Source organism: Typopeltis vanoorti, chromosome 22 (assembly GCF_054136105.1).
Source record: "Typopeltis vanoorti isolate ZY-2024b chromosome 22, IOZ_Tvanoo_1.0, whole genome shotgun sequence".
Taxonomy (NCBI): domain Eukaryota; kingdom Metazoa; phylum Arthropoda; class Arachnida; order Uropygi; family Thelyphonidae; genus Typopeltis; species Typopeltis vanoorti.
The window spans coordinates 88651819-88665215 of record NC_143570.1 but is presented as its reverse complement, the minus strand read 5'-3'; the positions used below and the strand labels follow the sequence as shown (position 1 = coordinate 88665215).

Below are 13397 nucleotides of genomic sequence, written 5' to 3'. Positions count from 1 at the left end.
GTGATGGATTTAGAGTAATCCTTGTTGTGGTGGTGGTGGGGGGGGTAACCATTGGCTGAGAAAGTGTTGAGGATGTGATTTAGTTCAGTGTTTAGGGCCAAGTCGTTTGAACAGATTAGTTTAGCCCTGTTGTATAGTGTTTTCACCACTCCATATTATTGTGAGGGGGGGGATGATTGTTGGTGAATGTATATGCCTGTATAGGTGGGTTTTCTGTAGACTGAGAAAACCAAGGTTCCATTAGGCTGGCGGGTGACTAGTGTGTCTAGGAAAGGGAGGCTGTTGTTTTTCTCTTTTTCCAGGGTGAACTTGATCTGGGGTGTTGGTCCCCCCCCGCCACAACAAGGATTACTCTAAATCCATCACCATTCCCTATGTCTGAGGCACCTTGGAAAAGATTACCAAAATCCTAAAAAAAACATGACCTGACCTCCTGTTACAGACCTTACAGAAAACTGGCATCCCTTAACCGCTCCACTAAAGACCAACCACTTCCCCTAGACCTACTTGGTGTATGCCAGGTCTCTTGCAGTTGTAAACTGTCTTACTTTGGCAGGACAGCGAATATCAGAATTTCTGAACACAAGGACTACGTCCGTTTTCACAAGTACAGCCATTCTGGTCTTGCAGACCATGCTCTGGATACATGCCACAGAATACGGTGGAAGAAAGCTACAGTAATACACCGTAGCAAATACAAATTCGAAAGACTACTTATGGAATCAGCCTTGGCCCTAAGAAATTCTCCAAACCTCAACAAATTTGGTTGTATGTGACTACCCCAAATTTGGGAGGCTTAAATCAGGACTTTTAGGAGAACAATAGCTTCACATCTTCATTCCCAATTACTGTGTTGTAGTGCCTACATGCACGTGCTTTTTTGTAAGTTCCTTTAGAAGATGGCAACGTGACATTGCCGAAATATCGGAAAGTATTTATTAAAGTATAATATAATTTATATCCTTAATTACATTGTTCAATTCCTTAAGTGTTTAATAATGCATAACCAACGTATAAGCCTGTCTACGAGAATTAACAGTGGCATCACGTGCCCCTTTAGGTTGGGTGTGCTGTTGTGTGGCTTATGCAACTCATGCTACAAAAATTCACATCAATTTGCCCTTATGATTGCATTTTTAGTGATGTAAGTTTTAAGAGTGTATAGTGCATCATCACTCATCTTAATTGGTCCAATGCAATTAATTTTAGGATAACTGAGTACTATATTATATAATTTATCAATTAATATAATTTTAAATATGGAAAGCATAAAGATCAAATGAACAATAGCTATGCTTCATGCATAGCATTTATGTGAGAAGTACAAAGGGTTTACGCTTTGTGGTGAGATTACCTTATCATTGGCAAATACTCGAGTGAGACATGGATAATTTGATAAACCCAGACTGGTTTTGACTTTTATGGGTTCTTTCTATAATGCATAGCATTATATATGTCCTTACAGACATGTATAATGCATAGGGATATGTGCATTGCATCATGGAATACTAAGGCAATTGATGTAAAGTCATTGCCCTGTATGTACAAATAGCCCAGTCATGAAGTTACTTCGTGTGCAAACTTGGTTTGCTTACACTTGGATAAAGGATGTAACCAAGTGAAAAAAAATTTTAACATCTTGAGCGGAACTTAATATAATTTCCCTTCAAGATTTTAAGAGATGTTATAAAAGTTTATTATATGAGGATAGGGTGAAACAATCATTTGTATGAGATCTTTAAAATATTCATTTTCATTGAGTGAGGCATCTTCACATGGAGCATAAGTTTCAATAATTAAATACTTCAGTCTGCATACTGAAAGATTTTATAAACCCTTTCATTTACTTCCTGACTTTTTAGGATAGATATTTACCCATTATTTCAAAACCCTTCCTCCCCCCCCCCCCTGTTAGGACCACATCTACTGCTTATTTTACTGCTTCCAGAATTATCTCATGATATTTAGTATTTAGATTTCATACATGTCCCAAAAATCATTCTGTTTCTTACAGAGTTGACACCAAAAGATCTACCAATATTTCCTTTCTTTTTGAGATTCGGAGCAATATTATTTTTAACTAGACAGGGAGCCGACCTATCATGGAAACCCAAACTTGTTGGATCAGGGTTTGATTTCAGAGTTACCTCATCTTAGGTATATGTTGCTGATCAAGGCCTATCTAGGAATTAAGTCAAAAAAGAAATATCTTCAGCCCTGAAATACTCTAGTATCATCAGGGTCAGAAGAAAAGAAGAGTTGATCAAGAGAGACCAAATAGAACAGATAAGAGAGGAGTCTAACTCAGTAAGCAGAAGAGATCAGACCCAGCTAGCAGACTATGGGGAGAGCCAACATCCCTTGCTATTCAATTGAAGGCTCTGTTGGTCCATGGGTCCTTATTAAATATATTAGGATCACCCCATCCCATCCTCCTACCACCCAGGATATTTGCTTCTAGGAATTACAGCAACTTCTGAATTTTTGAATATGGTATCAGTTAAGTATAGCTGCAATAGCATTAAAATTTATGTCAGCAAAGATTGTCAATCTTAAAACACACACGTTATTATTCATAACGCTTGTAAATTTAGTTGTTGTTGTTTTTTTATAGCTCCTGAAATTCTTCATTATGAACCAATAAGTTTGGCAACTGACATGTGGTGAGTATTACAATTCATGTTTTCATTTTAATTGCATTCTTTATGCATACATACGTTATGTATTTCATTCATCTAGACTTTACAGGATTAGCGATAGTCAACTCTCATTATTAACAAATCAATATGAACCACATGAATAATTTATTACAACAGATAATTTACTATAATGAACTCGCATAAGTATAGAGTTGGGACTATGACAAGAGCTTTAAAATTAGGTTATTTGTTAATGGTGAATGAACATTTTTATTTTTATCTTGATGTTTGTTGTGATGAGACCATATTAACATAGAACATACACAAACAAACATGGAGATCTCCTGATGGTCATACATTCAATCAAGTGGACCAAATCAGAATCAGTAAAAGACAAAAATTGCATTAAGAATATCTGGAGCTTCAGAGGAGCAGAATGTGATGTGACCATTTATTAATTGGTGCCTCACTTAAGATTAAAATAAACAGTAAATATTTTTCATCACATGCAAATCAGTGGAGATACAATATGAAGAAAATATGCATGTGAATTAGAACAGAAATTGAAAAATATATACAGCTGGAGGAGAATGAAAATATTGAAAACATCTGGAATCATATCAAGGATAGCATAACAGTAGCAGAAGAAAATTCAATTGGAATTCAAAGTAAAATGCAGCATAAAACTGATTCAATAAAGAATGTGAATAGGCTGTAAAGAAAAAATATAGAACCACTTGGCTTAATAACCCATCTGATATTCATGTCTCTTTGAGATACACACAGAGCAGCAAGGAAGCCAATAAAATAATAAGACAAACAGAAAAGAAAACTATTTTGTGAACAGATTGAAGAAATCCAGAAATACTTTACAGGTAAATAATCACAGAAAATTTTTCCATGAAACCAAAAAGCAGACCCACATATGAAAACAACAGTAATCAACAATAGCAATGGACAATTACTAGCCTCTATAGATGAAATAGCAAATAGCTTGAGAGAGCTTTAACAAACTCCTAAATTGTGATGAACCTACTGTTTCTTTCAAACACAATAATTCTCTCTTTTATATATATATATATATAAAACGAAATCTGTGGTGATTTAATCACTAAAAACACACGTAATAACCACAGTAATGACTATTTAATTTGTAAATATTTCATCCCAAGATACTTGGGACATCATCAGTACAGTAGTTTAAACAATACTAGGAATAACATACAGTTAGGGCGCAATGGAATCTCAATATGAGTGCAGTAACGTGTTATAGAAGTAAATTAATAACTGAAAAAAAAAAATCTATAAAGATTATTTTACACAATTTTGTATGACAATTTCCCATACTTTAGGAATAGTAAGAACATCGTTGTGGTTTAAATTTGGTCTGTGTAGTAGGGCTTCAGCACTTTCTTTATATAAACGTTCATATTTATATAAAGATCTGTGTAAAAGTTTTGACTTCTCCCAATGGATCCTATGGTTTGGATTTTCAACTCTGTGTTGGGAAAGACCAGATTTCTGCAGTTTGAAAAGACGAATGTGGTCTTGATGTTCCGAGATGCGTTTCTGAACAGACCTACCTGTCTGACCAAAGTAAGACAATTTACAGTAGCATGGATCTCATAAACGCCAGGTAACATCAGAGGTGAGAGTTTGTCCTTAGGAGAAGGTAACAAGTTATAGATTTGGTTCATAGGTTTGTAAGTAGTGGCAAAATTGTATTTCTTCATAATTTTTGAGAGACGTTCAGAGATGCCTTTGACGTAAGTTATGGGAATCCTATGGACTTCCTGTCTTGGTTGATGTGTGGGAAGGTGACTGATGATTTTTTGAGTTGTTTTAAGATTATATCCATTTAGTATAGCTGTATTTTTGATTATTTCTAGTTCTTGGTTTAGAGAGGAGCAGAATTTGTGCGCTCTGGAAACTACTGATTTAATGATGCCAAATTTCTGAGATGGATGATGAGCGGAAGAATTGTGAATGTAGCGACCTGAAAATGTAGGCTTGCGATAGACAGACGTGGTGATGGAACCATCTTCTTTTCTTTGAATGTGTAAATCCAGAAAGGAGATACCCTCTGGAGATTCTTTTTCTAGCGTAAAGTTGATGCGAGGATGAAGAAGGTTTATTTTATCTAGAAACAGTTGTAATTCCTGTTCGGGATGAACCCAGACTGCAACGTCGTCGACATATTGTAACCCAATTTTTGGTTTGGGTTCAAAAGTGAATATTTTTTCTTCAAGGTGTTCTAGAAACAGGTTTGCTAAGTTTGGTGATAAAGGAGATCCCATTGCTATTCCTTCTTCTTGTATGTAAGTTTGACCTTTCCAGGTGAAGTACAGGGTGTTCGGGATAAATTTGACAGTTTCGTAAGGAAAAAGAAAATCTTCTTTGTATCTATTAAATTTAATGAATTGACAAAAAAACATTACAGGCAGAGTTAATTACAATACTATCAACAAGATTTACTCAAAATAACCACCATTAGCATCGATCAGAGCTTCAATTCTGCTTCGGAACCTCGAACAAGCTGATGCTACAGTCTCCCTGGGAAAGGGGCCGCAAAAAACTGTTTTAATTTTATCCATTAACTGGGCTTTTGTATTACTGGAAGTGCGATTGGTGTCTTTTTCAACTGCGCCCCATACAAAATAATCCATGGGGTTAAGATCTGGGGAGTTTGGAGGCCAAACATTTGGACTGGTGAAGTCGTAGAAATTTTCAGACAACCATTTTTGACTTTTCCCAGAGGTGTGGCAAGGGGTCGAATCCTGCTGCCATACATACGGCCTACCATTGGCTACCCTTGTTATCCAGGGCTTGGACTACAGTTAGCAACTCCACGAACAAAGCCCGAATTCCAATGCCAGGGTTCTTCAACACCTGTTCCTGCAGATTTGCGAGGAATTCTTCTGTACGAACGCAATCAGATCGTCTGCTAGGGATCTTTCTTCTTGCTACATCCTCGTAGTCACCATTGCAAGTCTCTAGTTCATGCCTGATTGTTTTTACTGTATTCAGGGAGCATTGGGCAGCAGTCGTAATATCCTTATTTTGATGGCGGGCACGAATCATCATGATACAAGTTATTCTCTTCCATGATTCAGGTGGGTTCCAGCTATCCATCCTTTCTGACATCTTGTATATGAATGAAGAAGGGTCCAAACTTTTAAATGAAGAGAAGTGTGTGTTAATACATGTAACTTACGGAAAAAATATAATTAATTATAAATATGTCAAATTTATCCCGAACACCCTGTAAATGGATGTAATAACAAATTTGAATAATTCAACTATATCGGAAGGAAATTTTTGAGTTAATAATTCTATTGTTTCTTTGTGGGGAATGTTCGTGAAGAGGGAGACAATGTTGAAGCTAATTAACAAATCAGTTTTTAACAGTTGAATGTCTTTTATTTTTGCATGGAACTGTGTGGACTATTTTATTGAAGAGGCTGAGTGGCCTATATGAGGACGGAGAAGGTTAGATAAGAATCTTGATAACTTATAAGTTGCACTGCTAATAGAATCTACGACTAGTCCGAGAGGAACATTAATTTTATGAAGCTCTGGTAAGCCATCAATTCTGGGAGGTCTAGCATGGTATGTCTTGAGTTTTTTGATTGTTTCTTCATCTAAGGAGGAGGTTTCATCAAGCAACTTATTTAATTTTCTGAGTTGATGTTTTGTAGGATCATAATCCAGTTTGGCTTAAGTATTACGATCTCAGAGTAATAAATTCATTTTTCGGTCATATGAATTGGTATCAATAACCACAGTGGTATTCCCTTTGTCAGCTCTGGTAATGATTATATTTTTATTCCATTTTAAGGATGTAAGAGCTTTCAGTTCTGATGGTGGGATATTTAAGTCCGAAGGTTTGGCATTGCAGATTACTTTTGCTACCTCGAAACGAAGTCTGTTGGCTTCAATACTGGAAAGATGGCAGATGTTTCTCTCTATGTTATGTATGAAATCTAGATACGGGAAACATTTGGGTGAAATCGCAAATTTATGACCTCTTGCTAGAACATTTAATTTGTCTGTTGTTAGTGGAAGGTTAGATAAATTGATTGCCCATTTTTCCGTTTGGTAATTTGTTAGTGATCTTTTTTTTTGATCGATTCAGTAGATTAAGATATTTATTATGAAGATTATTATTGCTTTTATCAAAAGCTTTTTTCCCTGAATCCTTTGAGAGAAAATAATGAGTTGTAGCAGATCGTGATTTAATGTATTTGATTAGTCTGATTCTGATACTTTTGCCAAACTGAAAGAAGTCATCAAATCTCCAGGTGCCCATAAAATGCAGTAAAACTCCAAAGTTACACGGTAGGCAGGATGAACAAAAAGCGTGCAAGTCAAATTCGCATAACTCTGGGTATAATTTTGCATGCAATTTATATACACAAACATACAATTGGGACCAAAGGTTTACAAAAACACCTATATTTTTTTAAGAAATATAATCATAATTGTAGTTTTTCGTACATAAAAAAAAAAGAAAGTTATTTTGATGTCGATGGTTTCATAAAATCGAATAGATTCATCTGACAGCATAATGTCTTTTTCTTGTCACGTAAAATTTCTTCATAGCAAGCGAATGATTTTTTTATTCCTTGCCTTTTGGCTACAATTCATTCCTCGTTAGAATCTATGTCCACCAAAATCTGTAAACCATTCTTTTATGATTGTTCTTACTGTGGATTCCTGTAGATCGAACTTCTTTGCTAGCTCACAAATTTTCATTCCGCTTTCGAAATCCTTAATAATGTTGAGTTTTGGTTCCAAAGTCAATGTTTTTCTCTTCTTGCTAGCTGTAGAAGAATCAGACTTGCTTCTTTTGGATGACATTATTATTTTTTATGTGATAAAATTTTTATCAAGAACGTAATATTAAACAATCGCAAGTTTTGTAGACTATAAAAATCATGTATGAATGGAGACCGTGCGAAACACGTTGGTGCTTGTTCACAGCATGTGCGACACTAGTGAATGTGGCCGTCGCCTGAAAGATATGACTAGTGGTGAGGTGTGAAGCAGGACGAGAATACGTACATATAAGAAACCGCGTAACTCCGGATTCGCATAAGTCGGGGTATGACTGTATATCGAATAGCAAGCCATTCCTTACTACTCAATCAGTTATGAGTTTCTAAGCATGAACTGGCAACAAATACTTTAAAAATTACAGAACTAGAATCAGACTTATCAAATATGTTAAATCACGATCTGCTACAATTGATTATTATTGTATCAACGAATTCGGGGAAAAAAGCTTTTGATAAAAGCAATAATAATCTTCATAATAAATACCTTAATCTGCTGAATCAATCAAAAAAGATCACTAACAAATTACCAACGGAAAAATGGGTAGTCAATTTATCTAACCGTCTACTAACAACAGACGAATTAAATGTTTCTAGCAAGAGGTCATAAATCTGCGATTTCATCCAAATGTTTCCCATATCTAGATATCATAATAACATAGAGAGAAACATCTGCCATCTTTCCAGTATTGAAGCCAACAGACTTCATTTCGAGGTAGCAAAAGTAATCTACGATACCAAACCTTCTGACTTAAATATCCCACCATCAGAATTGAAACCTCTTGCATCCTTAAAATGGAATAAAAATATAATCATTACCAGAGCTGACACAGGGAATACCACTGTGGTTCTTGATACCAATTCATATGACGGAAAATGAACTTATTACTCAGAGATCGTAATACTTACGCCAAACTGGATTATGATCCTACAAAATGTCAACTCAGAAAATTAAACAAGTTGCTTGATGAAACCTCCTCCTTAGATGAAGAAACAATTGAAAAACTCAAGACATACCATGCTAGACCTCTCAGACCAGTCGTAGATTCTATTAGCAGTCCAACTTACAAGTTATCAAGATTCTTATCTAACCTTCTCTGTCCTCATATAAGCCACTCAGCCTCTTCAATAAAAAAAAGTCCACAGAGTTTCATGCAAAAATAAGACATTCAACTGTTAAAAACTGATTAGTTAATTAGCTTTGACATTGTCTCCCTCTTCACGAACATTCCCCACAAAGAAACAGTAGAATTATTAACTCAAAAATTTCCTTCCAATATAGTTGAATTATTCAAATTTGTTATTACATCTGGTTACTTCACCTGGAAAGGTCAAACTTACAAACAAGAAGAAGGAATAGCAATGGGATCTCCTTTATCACCAAACTTAGCAATCTAGAACACCTTGAAGAAAAAATATTCACTTTTGAACCCAAACCAAAAATTTGGTTACGATATGTCGACAACGTATTTGCAGTCTGGGATCATCCCGAACAGGAATTACAACTGTTTCTAGATAAAATAAACCTTCTTCATCCTCGCATCAACTTTATGCTAGAAAAAGAATCTCTCCACAGGGTATCTACTTTCTGGATTTACACATTCAAAGAAAAGAAGATGGTTCCATCGACATGTCTGTCTATCGCAAGCCTACATTTTCAGGTCGCTACATTCACAATTCTTCCACTCATCATCCATCTCAGAAATTTGGCTTCATTAAATCACTAGTTCCAGAGCGCACAAATTCTGCTCCTCTCAAGATTCTCTAAACCAAGAATTAGAAATAATCAAAAATACAGCTATACTAAATGGATATAATCTTAAAACAACTCAAAAAATCATCAGTCACCTTCCCACACATATCAACCCAGACAAGAAAGAAGTCCATAGGATTCCCATAACTTACGTCAAAGGCATCTCTGAACGTCTTTCAAAAATTATGAAGAAATACAATTTTTTCCACTACTTACAAACCTATCAACGAAATCTATAACTGGTTACTTTCTCCTAAGGACAAACTCTCACCTCTGATGTTACCTGGTGTTTATTAAATCCCATACTCCTGCAAATTGTCTTACTTTGGTCAGACAGGTAGGTCTGTTCAGAAACGCATCTCGGAACATCAAGACCAAATTCGTTCTTTTCAGACCACAGAAATCCGGTCTCTCCCAACACGGAGTTGAAAATCCAAACCATAGGATCCATTGGGAGAAGTCGAAACTTTTACACAGATCTTTATTTAAATATGAACGTTTATATAAAGAAAGTGCTGAAACCCTACTACACATTTTAAACCAAATGTGTAGTAGGACGAAATTTAAACCGCAACGATGTTCTTACTATTCCTAAAGTATGGGAAATTGTCATACAAAATTGTGTAAAATAATCTTTATATATTTTATTTTTATTTTTTTTATTTTTTTTCAGTTATTAATTTACTTCTATAACACGTTACTGCATGCATATTGAGATTCCATTGTAATCATGCACCCTAACTCTATGTTATTCCTGGTATTGTTTAAACTACTGTACTGATGATGTCCCAAGATACTTGGGATGAAATATTTATGAATTAAATAGTCATTACTGTGGTTATTACGTGTGTTTTGAATGACAATACTTCTCATACTTGACATCCAGAAATAATTAAACCTTCTCTAGCTGAAAGTATAAAGCTGCTCAAAACCAACAAGGCACGAAGTACTGATGGAATAGTAGCCGAACTCATTAAATATGGGGATAATGAATTAACCACTCACATAAATAAGCTGGTAATTTTAATAGGGGAAAAAGAAGAGATACCTACAGAATGGCTAATAATTCCAGTTTATAAAAAGGGAAACAAATATGAATTATGAAAATTGCAGGGGAATATGGATACCGTCAGCAGGATACAAAAATTTTATATAATATAATATACTAAGCAGAATCTTGCCTGATGCTGAAGAAAATATTGGTGATATATTAAGTGATTCTGAAGAAATAAATCAGCAGTCTGACCAAATATTTACATTAGATACTTAGAAAAAAAAAAACGTGAATACAAGCTGTAGGCTCCCATATTTTATATGTAGACTTCAGAAAAGCATATGATTGGGGAAGGACTTTGGGAAGATTAGATGAACTAGGAATGCCTCATAAGATAATACATCTAATCAAAATTTCCACCCACTGAAACCCAAAGCATGCTATTAGCTAATGGAATTAGATCTGAACCTTTTGATATTAAGACAGGATTGAAACAAGGAGATGCTCTTTCACCCATCATTTGAAAAATTGTAAAAGATAACATAAAACATACAGTAACATTATGATATATGTGCCTTGGAGAAAATGCTGAAGACATTAGAACAACATTTAGAAAACTCAAAATTGCTGCTGGAAAACTAGGATTACAAATGCAAACCAGGATAAAACTGAATATTTAAATGTATGTAGACATCACAATCAAGGGGGAAATGACATTTTTACTGTTTATAACCTGAAATTTAATAACCTGTCTTGGAACATTGATCATTCAAGATAATAAAATTAGTACAGAAATAAAAGCTGCCAATAGATATTATTATTCACTACATCATTTATTATCTTCCAAAATTCTATCAAGTAGAGTTAAAACAGACATATACAAGATAATCATTAGACGTATTGTTTTGTATGGAGCAGAAACCTGGAGCATAAGACCAAGATGAAAAAAGCATTGCAGATCTTAGAAAATAAAATCTTCAGAAAAATCTATAAACCTGTAAGAGATGACATAACAAAGAACTATATGAACTCTATAGATCCTCACTTCTAGCTGATAGATTTGAGCAGACAGATTGAGATGGCTTGGACATGTATAAAGAATAGGTGAGGAGAGAATGGCTAAACATGCATTCAAGATGAATGATGATGGAAGGCAACACAGAGATAGGATAGACTGCAGATGCATTGAGAGAATAATATCCAAAAAGACTTAGATGAGATGGGAAGCCAGAAAGGAATGTAAGAAGCTAGTGCATGTAGTTAAGAACATTAGAGGTTCAACTAGCTAAAGAAGAATATTTTTGGTAGACTCAAACTGCCATTAGGGAACACCTAAATAAATTGATATGTGCACACAGGTACTACATAAGATAAATGTGACAGAAGCTGAAAAATAAAGGCAAGTGTTCCTTAGTAGGCTGGAATAGGTGTTCTTGGCAGTTTATAGAATGAGTGCTTTTCAGACTTGAGATAGTTCTTTAAGGCTGAGGGGAGATTCTAGGAAATCTTTGATATTTAAATTTGCTCCTGTGGAGTAAGGTGGCCTTTTCCATTGTATCTTATGGCTAGTGTCCAAGACATGATCAGCAAGCAGTGGTGGAACTGGATGTAGCCTGTGTGGTTGGCACTTGTAACATAGGCTGTCTTGCATGCATTAGGACAGCTTACAACAGCATAGTATCTTGTTTTTGGGGAGTGAAGATAAGAGATGCCAATTTTTTAAATGGTCTGTCTGTTTATATGGTTGCAAGATAATCTTTTGAGGGGTTTTTAATTGTTTTTCTGGAGTGCCTCGGATATGTGGGATAATAGATTCGGTGTAGTCTACATTCTGGGGTGGGAGGGAATTACATTTTTTGGATTGGGTGGTGATTATAGCCATTGGCTGTGAAAGAGTTGAAGTTCAGTGGTGAGGGTATTATTATTATTGGAACTAATCAATTCTGCCTGTAAAATTGTGAATGTCAAGAATCTATCATGCAATCAAGGTGTCTTGTTGGGAGACTTTTTATTTTTATTTTTCAAAGATGAACTTTGGGTGCTGGTTATTAAGATGTTGAGTCTCCTAGGTATGTGGCAAGATGGAAAACACAAGCGTAGTGAAGCTAAACTGTAGGTCTGTGTGGGGCAGTCTTCAGGCTTTTTCTGTTGTAACTTCCTAATGTAATATATAATTATTAACTCTTGCTATCAGTCATATATATATATATATATATATACACAGGGTGTTCGGGATAAATTTGACAGTTTCGTAAGGAAAAAGAAAATCTTCTTTGTATCTATTAAATTTAATGAATTGACAAAAAAACATTACAGGCAGAGTTAATTACAATACTATCAACAAGATTTACTCAAAATAACCACCATTAACATCGATCACAGCTTCAATTCTGCTTCGGAACCTCGAACAAGCTGATGCTACAGTCTCCCTGGGAAGGGCCGCAAAAACTGTTTTAATTTTATCCATTAACTGGGCTTTTGTATTACTGGAAGTGCGATTGGTGTCTTTTTCAACTGTGCCCCATACAAAATAATCCATGGGGTTAAGGTCTGGGGAGTTTGGAGGCCAAACATTTGGACTGGTGAAGTCGTAGAAATTTTCAGACAACCATTTTTGACTTTTCCCAGAGGTGTGGCAAGGGGCCAAATCCTGCTGCCATACATACGGCCTACCATTGGCTACCCTTGTTATCCAGGGCTTGACTACAGTTAGCAACTCCACGAACAAAGCCCGAATTCCAATGCCAGGGTTCTTCAACACCTGTTCCTGCAGATTTGCGAGGAATTCTGCTGTACGAACGCAATCAGATCGTCTGCTAGGGATCTTTCTTCTTGCTACATCCTCGTAGTCACCATTGCAAGTCTCTAGTTCATGCCTGATTGTTTTTACTGTATTCAGGGAGCATTGGGCAGCAGTCGTAATATCCTTATTTTGATGGCGGGCACGAATCATCATGATACAAGTTATTCTCTTCCATGATTCAGGTGGGTTCCAGCTATCCATCCTTTCTGACATCTTGTATATGAATGAAGAAGGGTCCAAACTTTTAAATGAAGAGAAGTGTGTGTTAATACATGTAACTTACGGAAAAATATAATTAATTATAAATATGTCAAATTTATCCCGAACACCCTGTATATATATATATATATATCCACATCCTGACTTATTTTAT

At 35.5% G+C, this 13397-nt stretch overlaps 1 protein-coding gene across 1 annotated transcript in view; it reads left to right on the top strand.

Annotated features, from left to right (window-relative positions):
- LOC150094553 (serine/threonine-protein kinase 17A-like) overlaps positions 1 to 13397 on the top strand; it is a 139977-nt gene that overhangs the window by 113316 nt on the left and 13264 nt on the right. Inside the window, 1 exon segment of the mRNA XM_090411753.1 lies at positions 2615 to 2663. Coding sequence (XP_090267879.1) covers positions 2615 to 2663 — 49 coding nt within the window.